The sequence below is a fragment of the Aquarana catesbeiana genome, linkage group LG04, assembly GCF_042186555.1.
Source record: "Aquarana catesbeiana isolate 2022-GZ linkage group LG04, ASM4218655v1, whole genome shotgun sequence".
Lineage (NCBI taxonomy): Eukaryota > Metazoa > Chordata > Amphibia > Anura > Ranidae > Aquarana > Aquarana catesbeiana.
Window position 1 is genome coordinate 490,091,771 of NC_133327.1, and position 14,518 is coordinate 490,106,288.

A 14,518-nucleotide genomic window follows, 5' to 3' on the forward strand; every position below is an offset into this window, starting at 1 on the left:
CTGGTCGTGTGTACAGGGCATTAGTGTGTGTACGAGGCTTTAGACCCCATACACACTATTTGATTTTCTGCAGATTTTTGTCTTCAGATTTACCAAAACCATATAATATGAGGTCAAACCTTAAGAGTTTCAATTTGTATGCAATCAGGCAGGCCTTTGCACTACATGGTTTTGGTAAATCTGAAGACAAAAATCTGCAGAAAATCTAATAGTGTGTATGGGGCCTTAGAATCAACTTCAGACCTTTTACCTGCTTAATTGATGAAGAACTAACGAAGGAGTAGCCCACACCTGGCCATGAAACAGCTTTTAAACTCAATTGTCCAATTACTTTTGGCCCCTTGTAAAAGGGGTGGTGGGATGGCTATTTTTAAGAGCTGTAATTCCTAAACCCTTCCTCTGATTTGGATGTACATACCCTCAAATCAAACCTGAGAGTGTGTACTATCAGCCCATATCCATTATATAACTATAGCTTGAATATGTTTTGATAAATACCTGAAAAAATTTAAATTGTGCCTGTATCCAAATTATATATATATATATATATATATATATATATATATATCCACATATCGCTATAGATATAGATATACCCACATATATACACCCACCTCATGTAACCATTCATGGTTATCACTTTCTGTACACCATTACAAAAAGATTTTAAAATGTATGTTTAGCAGATATGATAAATGATATACAGTACCTTCGGCTCAGATCTGCTACATGTTCCTGAAGCCAACTTGTACTTGCAGCTGTGAGTTTAATAGGTGAAATAAAACAAGATAATCTGAAATTGCGTTACATATTAAGGTTTTATTCAGATTTGTGCGTTGCTCTAACACATGGTAATGCACTTGCATTCAGTTGTGAATCATATGTGTGTTGTAGCTCACTGCATTCAAAAAACTGTTGCATGTCTGTTAAAATATGAGTTTCAGTACTTTTAACAGTCCATTCAAAATGATGCACTGCAACAGTCTAAATGTGCTCTTATCAAACAAAAGCAATAAAACATATAAAGACACATGTTCTGTCTATAACTACTTCAGAGAAAACATTAAACTAAATAATGAATAATAACATGTGGTAACTGCAATAATATGAGATGTCTCTTGTAACACAATAAACTCAATCTGCAAAGCAAACATACGAGAAAAAGTCCAATGAGATGTGAAAATTACAGTCACAAGGTTGAAAAGAACGATCCTTAACTACGTGTAAAAGCTTTGATGAGCCCAATGTGTGCTATAGAGTGGTTGGAGGAAAGATGGGGGGGGGGGGGGGATACTTGTGGCATACTTACAACAGAGCATTATTGAAGTAGTGGTAATTCATATTCACATTTTACTTTAATTAATTAAATTAATTTCCCACAGCCTCCGCTCTGTTATATATACATATCCATAGTATAGAACAGGGGTAGGCAACATTAAAGAGGTGGAGAGCTACCTGAACAACTTGGGGGGGAAGTCAAAAATCACCGGGCACATTGTCACCTCCTCACACCCGATTTAAACCTCGAAATGCCGTGTCACAAACACATACATTACACGGCAATCATTGGTTTAAATCAGGTGGTGAGGAGGCAACAACGCCTCCTCACCACCTGTCAAATACACTCGGTTCCCTTTTCAGGGGAGAAGCAGTGCCTGCTGCACTTGTGACTGTGCCTTTAGTTGCATGCAACAGCGACACCTTTTGTAGTCATTAACACAAAGTTGGAGGGGTGGTAAAACCCTGCAGTTGAATCACGGTTGTACCGCCCCAAATCCCTACCCTACCCCCCCGCCCCTTTAACTGCTGAGGCAGCAGCCTAAGTTGTACACATGCAGCAGCAGGAATTAAGCCCCTGTTGCTTTTGGTGGGTGTTACTGCCTGCCAATCGTGGCCCATTCAAGTAAATGGGGCCACTCTGCAAGTGCCTCGCATCTGCATGCTTCTGCAGGGTCCAAAGGGTTAAAGCAGGTAGTCAGAAAGAAACACAAAGCTGCTTGCTCTAACCCCTTGTTTGCTGTACTGCACAAGGTTGCAGGGCACTTGCAGAGTGACCTCATTCACTTGAATAGGTCATGCTTGGCAGGTGCTACCCCCACCAACCAAGACAGGGTGTATAACTCCTGCTGCGACATGTGTACACCCCTGGCCACTGCAGCTAAAGAGGGTTGGGGCGGCGTTGATAAAAACACGTCTTAACTATGGGGTTTTACCACCCCCCAAACGTAAATTAACTCTTACTGTTCTGAGCCCCCTATAAGGCTGCTTTCACACTGATGTGCTGCAATTTACCTGCACCATGGGTACAGCGCAGTGCAACTTTCCTGGGTTAGCTGTGCTTTGCCATAGACTTCTATTATATCCTGCAGGTGTGGTGCACTTTCAGAAAGTGCACCAAAACTCCTGCATTCAGAAAGTGCACCAAACCAGCAGGATATAAAAGCAGGAAAGCTGCAGGTACACTGCACTGCACCAGCAGTGTGGGTAAACCGCAGAGCATCAATGTAAAAGCAGCCCTATAATATGCTCAGTGCATTGCTTCACACTGATTTGAAGATCTCTTCTTTCCTGCTGCTGGCACCATTCTGGAGACTGCTAGCTGACATAAGGTGGAGTACAGTTTGTATCGCTCCAGCACCATAGAGGAGGCATCGGTTTGTGTGGCTCTTGCTCCCTATTACAGCTCCAACTTTACAAGTAGTCCCTCTGTATTGCACTGTTTGATGCTCTGGGATGGTGGGTCAGCAAGCCCAGACAGCGATCTACCAGTTACCTGGTCGCAATCTATTGGTAGATTGTGATCTACTGGTTGCTGACCCCTGTTATAGAAAATGCAGAACAACTTGCTGCTACAATTATATTCTAATATCAAATTGTATTCTTTACCAGTGTTCTTCAGAAGAAACTTCTGCTAAATAATACTGTGCAGATGTCCTCTCTAATGGTAGTCAATTAGGAGGAATCTCCAAGTTCTCAAGCCCAAGAACAAAAATGGGGTATATGGTTCTGCATCCCAAATGCCATATACAGTGGGGCAAAAAAGTATTTAGTCAGCCACCAATTGTGCAAGTTCTCCCACTTAAAAAAGATGAGAGAGGCCTGTAATTGTCATCATAGGTATACCTCAACTATGAGAAACAAAATGTGGAAACAAATCCAGACAATCACATTGTCTGATTTTTGAAAGAATTTATTTGCAAATTATGGTGGAAAATAAGTATTTGGTCACCTACAAACAAGCAAGATTTCTGGCTCTCACAGTCCTGTATCTTCTTCTTCTTTAAGAGGCTCCTCTGTCCTCCACTCATTACCTGTATTAATGGCACCTGTTTGAACTTGTTATCAGTATAAAAGACACCTGTCCACAACCTCAAACAGTCACACTTCAAACTCCACTATGGTGAAGACCAAAGAGCTGTTGAAGGACACCAGAAACAAAATTGTAGACCCACAACAGGCTGGGAAGACTGAATCTGTAATAAGCAAGCAGCTTGGTGTGAAGAAATCAACTGTGGGAGCAATAATTAGAAAATGGAAGACATACAAGACCACTGATAATCTCCCTCGATCTGGGACTCTACGCAAAATCTCACCCCGTGGGGTCAAAATGATCACAAAAACGGTGAGCAAAAAATCCCAGAATCACACGGGGGGACCTAGTGAATGACCTGCAGAGAGCTGGGACCAACATAACAAAGGCTACCATCAGTAACACATTTTGCCGCCAGGGACCTGCAGTGCCAGACGTGTCCCCCTGCTTAAGCCAGTACATGTCCGGGCCCGTCTGAGGTTTGCTAGAGAGCATTTGGATGATCCAGAAGAGGATTGGGAGAATGTCATATGGTCAGATGAAACCAAAGTAGAACTGTTTGGTAGAAACACAACTCGTCGTGTTTGGAGGAGAGAGAATGCTCAGTTGCAACCAAAGAACACCATACCTACTGTGAAGCATGGGGGTGGCAACATCATGCCTTGGGGCTGTTTCTCTGCAAAGGGAACAGGACGACTGATCCGTGTACATGAAAGAATGAATGGGGCCATGTATCATGAGATTTTGAGTGCAAACCTCTTCCCATCAGCAAGGGTATTGAAGATGAAACGTGGCTGGGTCTTTCAGCATGACAATGATCCCAAACACACCACCCGGGCAACGAAGGAGTGGTTTCACAAGAAGCATTTCAAAGGTCCTGGAGTGGCCTAGCCAGTCTCCAGATCTCAACCCTATAGAAAACCCTTGGAGGGAGTTGAAAGTCTGTGTTGCCCAGCGACAGCCCAAAAACATCACTGCTCTAGAGGAGATCTGCATGGAGGAATAGACCAACATACCAGCAACAGTGTGTGACAACCTTGTGAAGACTTACAGAAAAACGTTTGAGCTCTGTCATTGCCAACAAAGGATATATAACAAAGTATTGAGATGAACTTTTGATATTGACCAAATACTTATTTTCCACCATAATTTGCAAATAAATTATTTCAAAAATCAGGACAATGTGATTGTCTGGATTTGTTTCCACATTTTGTCTCTCATAGTTGAGGTATACCTATGAGGACAATAACAGGCCTCTCATCTTTTTAAGTGGGAGAACTTGCACAATTGGTGGCTGACTAAATACTTTTTTGCCCCACTGTAGGCCCTCCTCGGGTGCTGGTTCTGAAAGGGTGTGCTGAGATGAATGGTTCAATATAAATATGTAAGCATTTTTGGTGCCTGTGGCATCTGCTAGGTACATATACTGTGGCACATCATATGTGGCTCCCAGTTTACACAACTTTTTAGGATATGTATTAACCCTTATTTAACCATAATTAGTTTTCATTAACTCTTTTCTTCCGCCAGGTTTGGGGCAGAAAAAAAAAAGACAAACATTCATACTCACCTCTAAGGATGAGCTCCGGCGCACAGCCCACATGCAGAGCCCGCCAGGAAGTCAGCACTGTGCTAATCACAGGCAGTGAGACATTTCCCAATCTCTGCAGCCACGCTGTGATTGCTGCCTGTGATTAGCGCAACGCCGACTTCCTGGCGGCCTCTGCACGTGGGCTGTGCGAACACGCCGGAGCTCATCCTTACTCACCTCTATGCTGCAGCATCGGTGTGATGCTGCAGCCGTGCCATGTCAGCTCTAAGACTGAGAACTAAGCAAACCTTCCAGAGCCTGGGGTGACTCTGACCTCAGCTGATAGCAGGCAACAGCCCACTATAAGCTGACTCTGGGTCACATAAGAGAAAAAGTGCACTCCTGTTACCCAGAAGAGAAGTATGGGCAAAACAATCTTGGGCCATACTTCTTTTAACATTTGTATATAATTATTTTTTATTTTTGTCCATTTTGTCAGTTGCATTAAAAAAAGCTCACAGTTCATTGGTAAAACGGAAAATTTCCCATCAAATACTTACCATAATTTTCCTTTGCTGATGGGCTCCATGGCAACATATGTTTGGGTAGCCCTGCACTCATTCCTACTCCCATAAATTTTCAGCCTGAGCCAGAGGCCATGTTCCGCAACTAGCCTACTCATGACACTGGGAGGAAACTCCTGCTGCCATGGAGCCCATCAGGAAAAGGAAAATTCAGGTAAGTACTTGATAGGAAATTTTCAGTTTTCCAGAAAGGCTCCATGGCAGCATACTTTTGGGAACTAACTAGCCCAAAAATACAAGGGTGGCATGCCAAAAAAGGTAAGGTTTCCAACATAGCACTTAGCCAACAGAAACCTTATGGATAGATACTAACAGTATAAGGAAGCTAGCTATGAGTCAGAATAGCCTTAATAGAAGACATGCCATCCCCCTACAAATATTCCTGGCGCCCTTTCACAGGGAGCCCACAAAGTCTACACACTCCCGGTTTTGTGTGTTGTCACTGCTTCCATAGGAATCAAGCTCTAAGTTCTATAAGCCTATTTGCTAGCTGGAATGACTCATCCAGGGATGATGCTGGATGATACCTCCATCCCCCTGGTTCTGTTAGAGAGAGAGAGATGTCCTAAAACGCTAAGCAAAGCTATAGCTTGAGAGCATGCTCAAAGTATCCCAATATCCATGGGTATGGAACCAGTTATCCTTGGTGGTGCTGCATATGAAAGGAACAAAACTTTTATTCTCATGGGATGCCGAAGCCATCTCAGATTGCAACCCAGTATGGATATAAACACTCCCCATAATAGGCAGAATGCCAACGAGGATCCCTCATGGCAACAAGGTCTAGATCCTCCTGACTGAGGAAAAACAAACCCTTAGAGAGGCTACATTCATGACCAAACCTTTACTTAAATCTCGACTGAAAGAGACCCCATCTGGAGCAGCAAACTGCCAAAGGGTCCTAAAGGTCCTGATTCTGGCAAACTTCCTGCTGAAGATGTAGCCCTTAGAGAGAACGACAACATGGCTCAATGCTTACTCAAACTGGACTAAGGGTGATCCCACCTGAAGCTGTAAGTCCCCAAAGGTTCCTTCCTAGCCTCAAGCTTTGATCTTGGCAAATTTCCTGGCTAAAGAAATAGCTCAGTCTTTACCCAAGCTGGACTGAAAAGAGATCCCATCTGGAGCTGGCAAGGAAGTCTAGAGCAAGTAGTGAATCCCACCTAGAGAGTCTTGGCTCTCCTTTGAATCTCAGATGCAGCCCCACATCAAAGTATTGGATGAGTAAGGGATATCCAATGTCTACCCATTTTATTTCTACCCATGAGACATTCGATATGATGGGGACTGCAGAGATCCTGCCTTCAAGAGAACTTTAGGATCAGTTGAAGTCCGGAATGCACCTGACCAGAGGACTGAAGCAAAAGAAAAAAAAGCAGTCCAAACGGAACAAGCTTTATTCAAATCCTTTTGTAGGATTTACAGCCAAGCCTGATCAGTCTCTTCCTGCCAGGATAAGAAACTGGAAGAGATGAACAAGTGTGCAGTATTGCCTTCTGTGACAGAAGATCTCATCCAAGACAAAGGACTTCAATCTCATAACCCGGTATCAAAGGCAGGAACCAAGCCTGTTTGGCCAATATAAATTACTGCAAAAATTGCCACGGTCTTTAGCAACAGACCCCCAAAAGAAACTGCATATGGATTGGACTGGAAAGCATATGGCTTGTGAGACCTTTCCTGATCTGTCACAGCATCCATGCCTAGGCCCCTAGGGAAAAGATTTCCAGCTTGTAAAAGTAAGGAAATGCTAGCAGTTTTAAATCTGAAATCTTGTCCAGAGCTTAAATTCACTTGGAGGAACCTAGATGTAGGAACCAGTTATTGCCCAATTGAGCCACAGGATATGGATTCTACCCAGAAGTTCTGAATGTAGACTCAAATGAGAGGATAGAGAAATTCAACTCCACCCAGATCACAGTCATCTCTACCTCTTCTCAATGGACTGACCCTGCAGGCTCTGACCTGTCCTCTGATGTAGTACACCACTGTGATGTTGTTCAGCCTCACTGGAGACTAAAAAGCCTGCTGTCCAGTGACAAAAGGCAAAGGGAGCATAAAAGAGCTTGCCAGAAAAACAGGATGTTTAAAACAACTTCCCAACTGGGGAGTTCTACTGGAAAAACACCTTTCCAACAGGGGAGTTACACTGGCAATAACTCAGCAGCACAGAAAATGTAGTACTGTGAAAGCACCCAAGGCTTCATCTGCCTGTTTGTGAGACATGAATTGCTGGGTGCACGATAAACATTGGAGAAAAAACCCTTTCAGGACAGGAGGCCATTTCCATTGAGCACACCTCAATATAGGGATGGGAGAGACCATGGTCCCGATCATTGGGTATTGAGATGCTGACAGGTGAATAGAGTAAAGCCAGGCTTACCCAGCATCCTACCACCAGTATACTCTAGTGGCAAAAACAATGTATCCTGAACTGTGATGGATTAAGCTCTCAGATACACAAGGAATTGCGTAGGAGTCATGTGACCTTTTTTGAAAAACTAGCCAGCCAATCTCTTGTAGGGTTCTGAGAACTGCCTCTGTATACTTGACAGGGATCCCTGTCTAGACAAGGAGTTGATCGAGAACCCAACCAGCAGACACGTATGCTGCATTACATCTTGACGCATGTAGAAACAGAGGTATGTCAGAAGACAGCTCTGGGAGTTGGAAATAGACATCACTCTGAGCAACAATAGTACTCCTCTTAAAAATCGCATCTGCTGGAATTGGAATTGCCATCCCTAGAGTTGGTAACAACAACATGGGCTAACAGAACTTGTCTATTGTTGCTGGAGCAAAGGATTCCTCTTGGCACAGTCAGAGGCTTGAAGGTGAATGATTGACCAACATGGCTTAAAGTGCTTGTCCTGAGGGTACAACTGTCCAAGACCAAAGCTGTATCTTCCTATCAGAAGAGGAGCAACCAGGTACCCATAAGATATGTATAGGTGGCACAATCCGAAAAAGGCCAGCAAGCAACCTCACCCCCAGAAGTGGAGCTCTTTGCTGGTTGAGGACTCTCTCTCTACAACTCTTTCTGGACTCAAAGCCGGAACTGCAGGAGCAAACCTTTTTGGAGTTAGGCACTGACTCTTGAACTGCAGTCTTCTTTCATTCAACAGACGTTACTTTGAGGCAGGAGGCCAGACTAAACACAGCTCTTTGCTATCAAATGAAGCTAGCCCTTGAAGAAGACTGTTTAGACACTCGCAATTCAGACAAGATTGTCCCACTTGTAGAATTATTCCCACCTTTTTGCCATCAAATGAAGCTAGCCCTTGAAGGGGACAGTTTAAACTCTCACAATGCAGACCAACTTCTATTACACTGGAAGTGAGGCAATGCTTAAAGTGGATGTAAACCCAATGCCATCCTTTCTAAACTACTGCCACAGGGGTTATCTATAAGGATATACATGCCTCCTGCATGTATCTTTACCTGTTAAATGTCTCCCCTCTGTCTGTTATGAGAGCCGAAAAACTGCAGATTCTGTGGGTGGGTCTGTTGTCTGGAGCTCGGTGGGAGGAGTCGTGATATCAGTAGACTGCCCGCCCATCTCTACACTCCCCTTGTCAATAAGCATTTTCTTCTGTGTATTTCTTACACTGAACTTCTGCTATGATCTCTAACATCCAGTGAAAAGACAGAAAAGTAACCACACGACTTCAGCATGCCAAATCATGCTGAGGTGTGGAACAGCCGATCCTTGCAGAGCTGCTGAGGAAAGGAGTGGGGGTGGGAATTAAAAAACAATGCATGTCTTAGGATAGTGCACGAGATATGTAAATCACCTGTCACTCACAGCAAGGGGGAGGATTTGACAAAGTTTTTCTCTGTTTGTCAAGATTTATCTGAATGAACAATAAAAAAGGATTGCTCAGAGCTGGATTAACTCTGTGTGGCAAGACTGGGCTCAAATGATAGGAAATCTTATACTCTACATCAGTGTTTCTCAACTCCAGTCCTCAAGGCGCCCCAACAGGTCATGGTTTCAGGATTTCCCTCAGATGAAACAGCTGTGGTAATTACTAAGGCAGTGAAACTGATCAAATCACCTGTGCGAAATAATGGAAATCCTGAAAACATGACCTGTTGGGGCGCCTTGAGGACTGGAGTTGAGAAACCCTGCTCTACATTATGACATCAAAAAATAAATAAATAAATACATTTCGGGTTTACATCCACTTTAAGGCACGTTCCCAGGCTGCAACTGTAGACAAATATATCCCTTGGGGACAAGTCCAACACAAGGTTACCACCAGAATCACTACACCCCTCAAGGATAGACCCATAGACCCAATCATCATGATTGAGTATACCCCCGAAGTACACGGCATCCTCCAATGACAACTCCATGTATACAGTTAAGCTCATGAAGTCCATGTCAACCAGACAGGTGACTCATTATGCTGGAAAACCTCTTCCTCATAAGTGCCTTAATCTGAACAGCCTTACAAAAGGGAGGTACAGAAACCTGCTTAAAAATCTTCCTCATCCACTTCCATCTTTCATCCATCTTCCTTTTAGTAACTGTTTGAAGAGGATTGAATTAGCCAGTCGACTGGTCCTGCAAGGAAAAAGCTTGACGTTGTCAGAGTAAAGAATCCTTGCACAGGGAAAGTTGTAACAAACTCTTTTAAAGTGTCTTGACTACCCATGGGAACCTGTTGGTCGCTGTAATCTTGCTCCTTGGATGCCTGAACGCAGCAGAAAATTCATACAGGGTTTTACCAGCCAGGGCATGAGCAGTAAAGGCCCAGTTTACAGTGTGCATAATACATGCAGATCTTGAGGGGCTTAATAGCAAGTGTCCATTAGTCAGATTCCCATACACCAGCTTTAAGAGGCCTGCAGAAGGGCTGACAATCCAGGAACAGTAACAGTAAGGAAGACACTGCCCCCCTCCAGCTATAACCAGCATAGAAGTCGCCTGCATAGAAGGATTAGGCAGCAGCACAAGGACCTGTTGCAGAAATAAATAAATCCCTGCAAGTCTAAGGGAGAACGTCACCTTTTTAAGAAAAAAAGAGAAAAATTATAACATGTACAATTGCCACTCAAGCCATGCAGTAATTTATTAAATAACTTTCCCAGTTCAAACTGCAGCTGCTGAAGTTTCCTAAGCTATCCAGAGAGATAATGTAAGTTGTATGTTTATTAGGTAAGAAAAAACCCTAAGGGTTTAACTACTGCTAAAGCAATACTGCAGGTTCTCACATCAGAGCATCACTACACAGGTAATTCATTAAGCAGAGCCTCCAACACAAAGAAAAACCTTGCTTGAACAAACAGTTATCTGTTCAGGACAGAAGGCAACGGCACCAATCTTTAAGAAAATGGTGCAATGTACATCAGAGCATAGTCATCTCAATAGGTTTCATTTTGGTTATTATTTATTTTTTAACATAAGTGGAGTTACTCCCTAGCAGCCCGCATGGCATCTGGTCCCTTTTGCTGACCTCAAGCCAAACTTACACACGTAACCTGGACAAATTCCACAGGACAATCGATGCATCCGCAGGGCAACTCAGATCTCAAAGGTAGGAACAGCAGAGCACACCATCATGTTGGGCACACTTTAGAGGTCACCCGCTGTTAGCAGGGCATCCGACCTGACGCAACTGCTCGCCGTTGGCAGAGCTTCCATGGCGCATGTGTGCCATTCACCACCCCGCTGCTAGCTAGGGACTCAGTGACTACTGGAGCCACCCCGGAAAATTCTGGACACCACAGGATGCTCCCAATTTCCACACAGCTGTCCTGCATGAGACCCCTGTTGCCATGTCTTCCAAAAGGTAGGAAACTTTATACGAAATGGGTCTATGAGTGAGGAGGACAAAAAAAAAAAGGAACACGGCCTCTGGCTCAGCCTGAAAATTTATGGGAGTAAGGTCCTATGGAGTAGGAGCGAGGGCGGGGCTACACAAATGTATGCTGCCATGGAGCCTGTGAGGAAATAACTTTTCTATGCTTTGTATTAAAGACATAAATTAGGGTCATTATAAAAAGGGAAAACTGCAGACTAAAATGTGCACTTTAGATTAAATATAAGCGTAGTTCCCAGACACACAAAAAAAATATTGATAACATTTTTAGTATGTAGGAAGTATAAATATGTGTGAAATATACTGGTTAATTAACCACTGACCACCAGCGATAAATGTGTGTGTTATTAGGGGTGAAACATGGCAAACACTTGGCTTGTAGTTGTGGTGCATTTTAAATAAAAAAAAAACACATACAGTCAGGAGGCAGCAGGACCACCAACTTGTCAGTCGCTGCTAGACTACCCCCTAAAAAGCAATCAACTGTGAATCGCTATTCAGAGGGTGGTAGGCACTACTGCCAGTGTACAATAGCTCATATGATGAGAACTAGCTTCTGCAGAGTGCTGCAGAAAAGGAAACCCCTTGAAAAACCAGACTACATAAACACAACTTTATACAACCAAGCAAGCCCACATGAAGCATATATCTTTAAAATACCAACTGCAAAAGTTGGTATTTGCAACAAGAAATATGGGGGCTCTAGCAGGCTGTTACAGTAGAGGGGTGATGTGGCACCTTGTGGTGTCTAATTTCTAACTGCAGTTATACTGTTTAGAAACACTACTCTAGGTTTGCATAAAAATCACAATATACTGAAAGTAAACTTACCTTCTGAAACATAACTAAATGGTTTATTTCTAACAGAAAGCATGGTGAACAGATTGAAAAACAGAGCCACAAAAGTCCCCACCAGCAGACGGCCTCTGGAAAAAAAAATCAGAGTTACCATTATTATAACTTACAAACTTTCAACGCTTACAAAGAATCTGTGTGAGTTTTTTTATGATTATACTATGCATTATACTATAAGCAATAGTAAAAATATATAGGAATAGTAAAAGAGAGACACTTTAATTAAAGTTTGACTTACATGTGCTTCACTCTGTGTTTAAATCCTCAAATACAACTTTTATATTATTTTTTTTATTAAGCTGCCGTTAGCCTTAACAAAATACTATACTGAAGGAATAAAGAAGGCAAATTACCAAAACACTTACGCGGAAGTCCAGTGCCACTACTTCCCCCTTCTAAAAAGCCTTCTGACATGCCAAACTTTTATTGTTTTTTATTGACTAGAGTACTTTTTAAAATCACTAACCTGTATCAAATATACAGATTAGGATGTAGGACTTTCCCGATCTCTATGCTTGTTGTAATTCAGCTTTTCAAATTATTGAAGCATTATAAGGATAGCTTTCGATGTCCCAAGTGCTTATCCACTCTGTTTTAGAGGCTGTGGACAGAAGGGGATGGCGTTTCATATATGGTGGCAATGCCTCAAGGTGAGGTGATTTTGGATTTGAGTGTATAATCTCATTTATTCCCTCACCCAGGTTCATTTAATAAAATCCTCGAAACATGAACTATTATGCAGTCAGGTGGAAAGTGCCCCGAGACAATCGCAAAGACTGATTACAATTATTTTTGTGGAAGCCAAAACAAACATAGCCAGATCCTTTGAAATCTGCCACCGTACCTTTTGATCTGTTCAAGGCTATACCATCTTGGCTCATGGTCATCTTTCTGCCATTTTGAACGACAAAGCGAAATTGTTTGAGAAATCTTGGAACTGCTGGATCAAATATTTAACCAGCGATTTTTGAACTGCTTACATTTGGAGGGTTGGCACGTGATAACTCTCCCTATTTCTTTCTTTTTATCTTATTTTCTTTGCTACTCTCCATCTGTCTACCTTATCTGGAGTGGCCTGTCTCTATTAGATCTATGCGGAATGCGAGACCGTTCTCCCACTAGTCAGAGGTTGTATGTGACCCTGTGTTCAAATGGCGAGTGGGTCCTTTTGGTCCCTTGCTCCTGGCTCTGATGCTATGTTAGAGTTTTGGACATCTCTTGATATTGCTTGTGAATGCTTTCACCTATCTGCGTAAATGTACTTATGTATACTCAGTTTTTTTTCTTTTTTTTTCTTTTTTGGCATTTTGGATAGTAAAGACTTCCTGTTACCTACATCTGTAAATATCTTTTATATGGGGAGGACTTGTGGCTTTGTAACCCTTGTGAAGCATCTTATACTGCTGCTTATACTCTTTCTTGAAATTTCTACTAAAAACTATTGCAAACCAATTAGTTGAAGCAAGGGCCAGCTAGGCAACTAGCATTTTCATAAAGAGATCAGCAATAGCAGCCTTCTTATTTCTATTAGAACATATTTCTTCTAAAGTAGATCTAAACCCACACATTATAATCTCATACAAGTATTACATGGTAATGTAATTTGAAAAGCAACTCTTAATTCATTAAAGCAGAGCTCCACTCAAAAATGTAAAGCTCCGCTGGTCTGCTTCCTCTCCCCCTCCACTGCCACATTTGGCACCTTTGGGGGGGGTACCTGGTTTTGACAGGTACCATCTCCCACTTCCAGTTCAATTTGTCGTGACAAACCGAGCTGGAAGTTCGCCCCCCGCAACCTTCTAGGACACTTCCCAGGTCCCAAAAGACTGCAGCCCATTGACAAAGCACAGTGCTCTTTGCTGATGGCGCCGCCAGCACTTGATAGTCCATTAAAAAATCGGCTTAGGTGAGGACACTGCTGGATGCCTGGACAGGTGAGTGTCCTAATATTAAAAGTCAGCAGCTACAGTATTTGTAGCTGCTGAGTTTTATTTTTTTCTTAAGTATTCTGGAGCGCCTCTTTAACTACTTGGTGATCCTGCCATGATGGTATTTGTTTAAGCACTTGTTATTAGGTGATAATGCTCTGTCTTGGTCTCCTAATTGTGCTCCTGTGTTGTTACCCTGTCACACAGATTTTAGAAAGAGAATGCAAGAGTCAGTTTCGATACACATTATGTAGGCATGGGCCACCATTGTCCACATGAGAAAACATGCCCTGAGAAATGCAATGCAGCCAGCGCTGAACTGCATGCCTGTAATTGGGAGGTGGCTGCAAAAAGCTACAGGAGATTCGCTACATTGAGATGCAACAAAGAGATGAAAGGAAAAAAAAAAAAAAAAAAAAAAAAAAGGTCAAATCAAATATTTTATTATAAAAAAAAAAAATATAGGAATTATTAATGATACA

The 14,518-nt window shown here is 42.6% G+C and overlaps 1 protein-coding gene across 2 annotated transcripts in view; it reads right to left on the reverse strand.

Moving 5' to 3' along the window:
- Window positions 1-14,518, reverse strand: part of SLC30A6 (solute carrier family 30 member 6) — a 139,148-nt gene that overhangs the window by 101,782 nt on the left and 22,848 nt on the right. For both annotated transcript variants that reach the window (XR_012243944.1, XM_073627662.1), the window contains exons 8-9: window positions 12,085-12,179; window positions 710-758 (exon numbers count right to left, since the gene is read on the reverse strand). Coding sequence is in view for 1 of the 2 variants with exons in the window: in XM_073627662.1 (XP_073483763.1) it covers window positions 710-758; window positions 12,085-12,179 (144 nt within the window). In the remaining variant the exon portion in view is untranslated. The remainder of the gene's footprint in view (window positions 1-709; window positions 759-12,084; window positions 12,180-14,518) is intronic.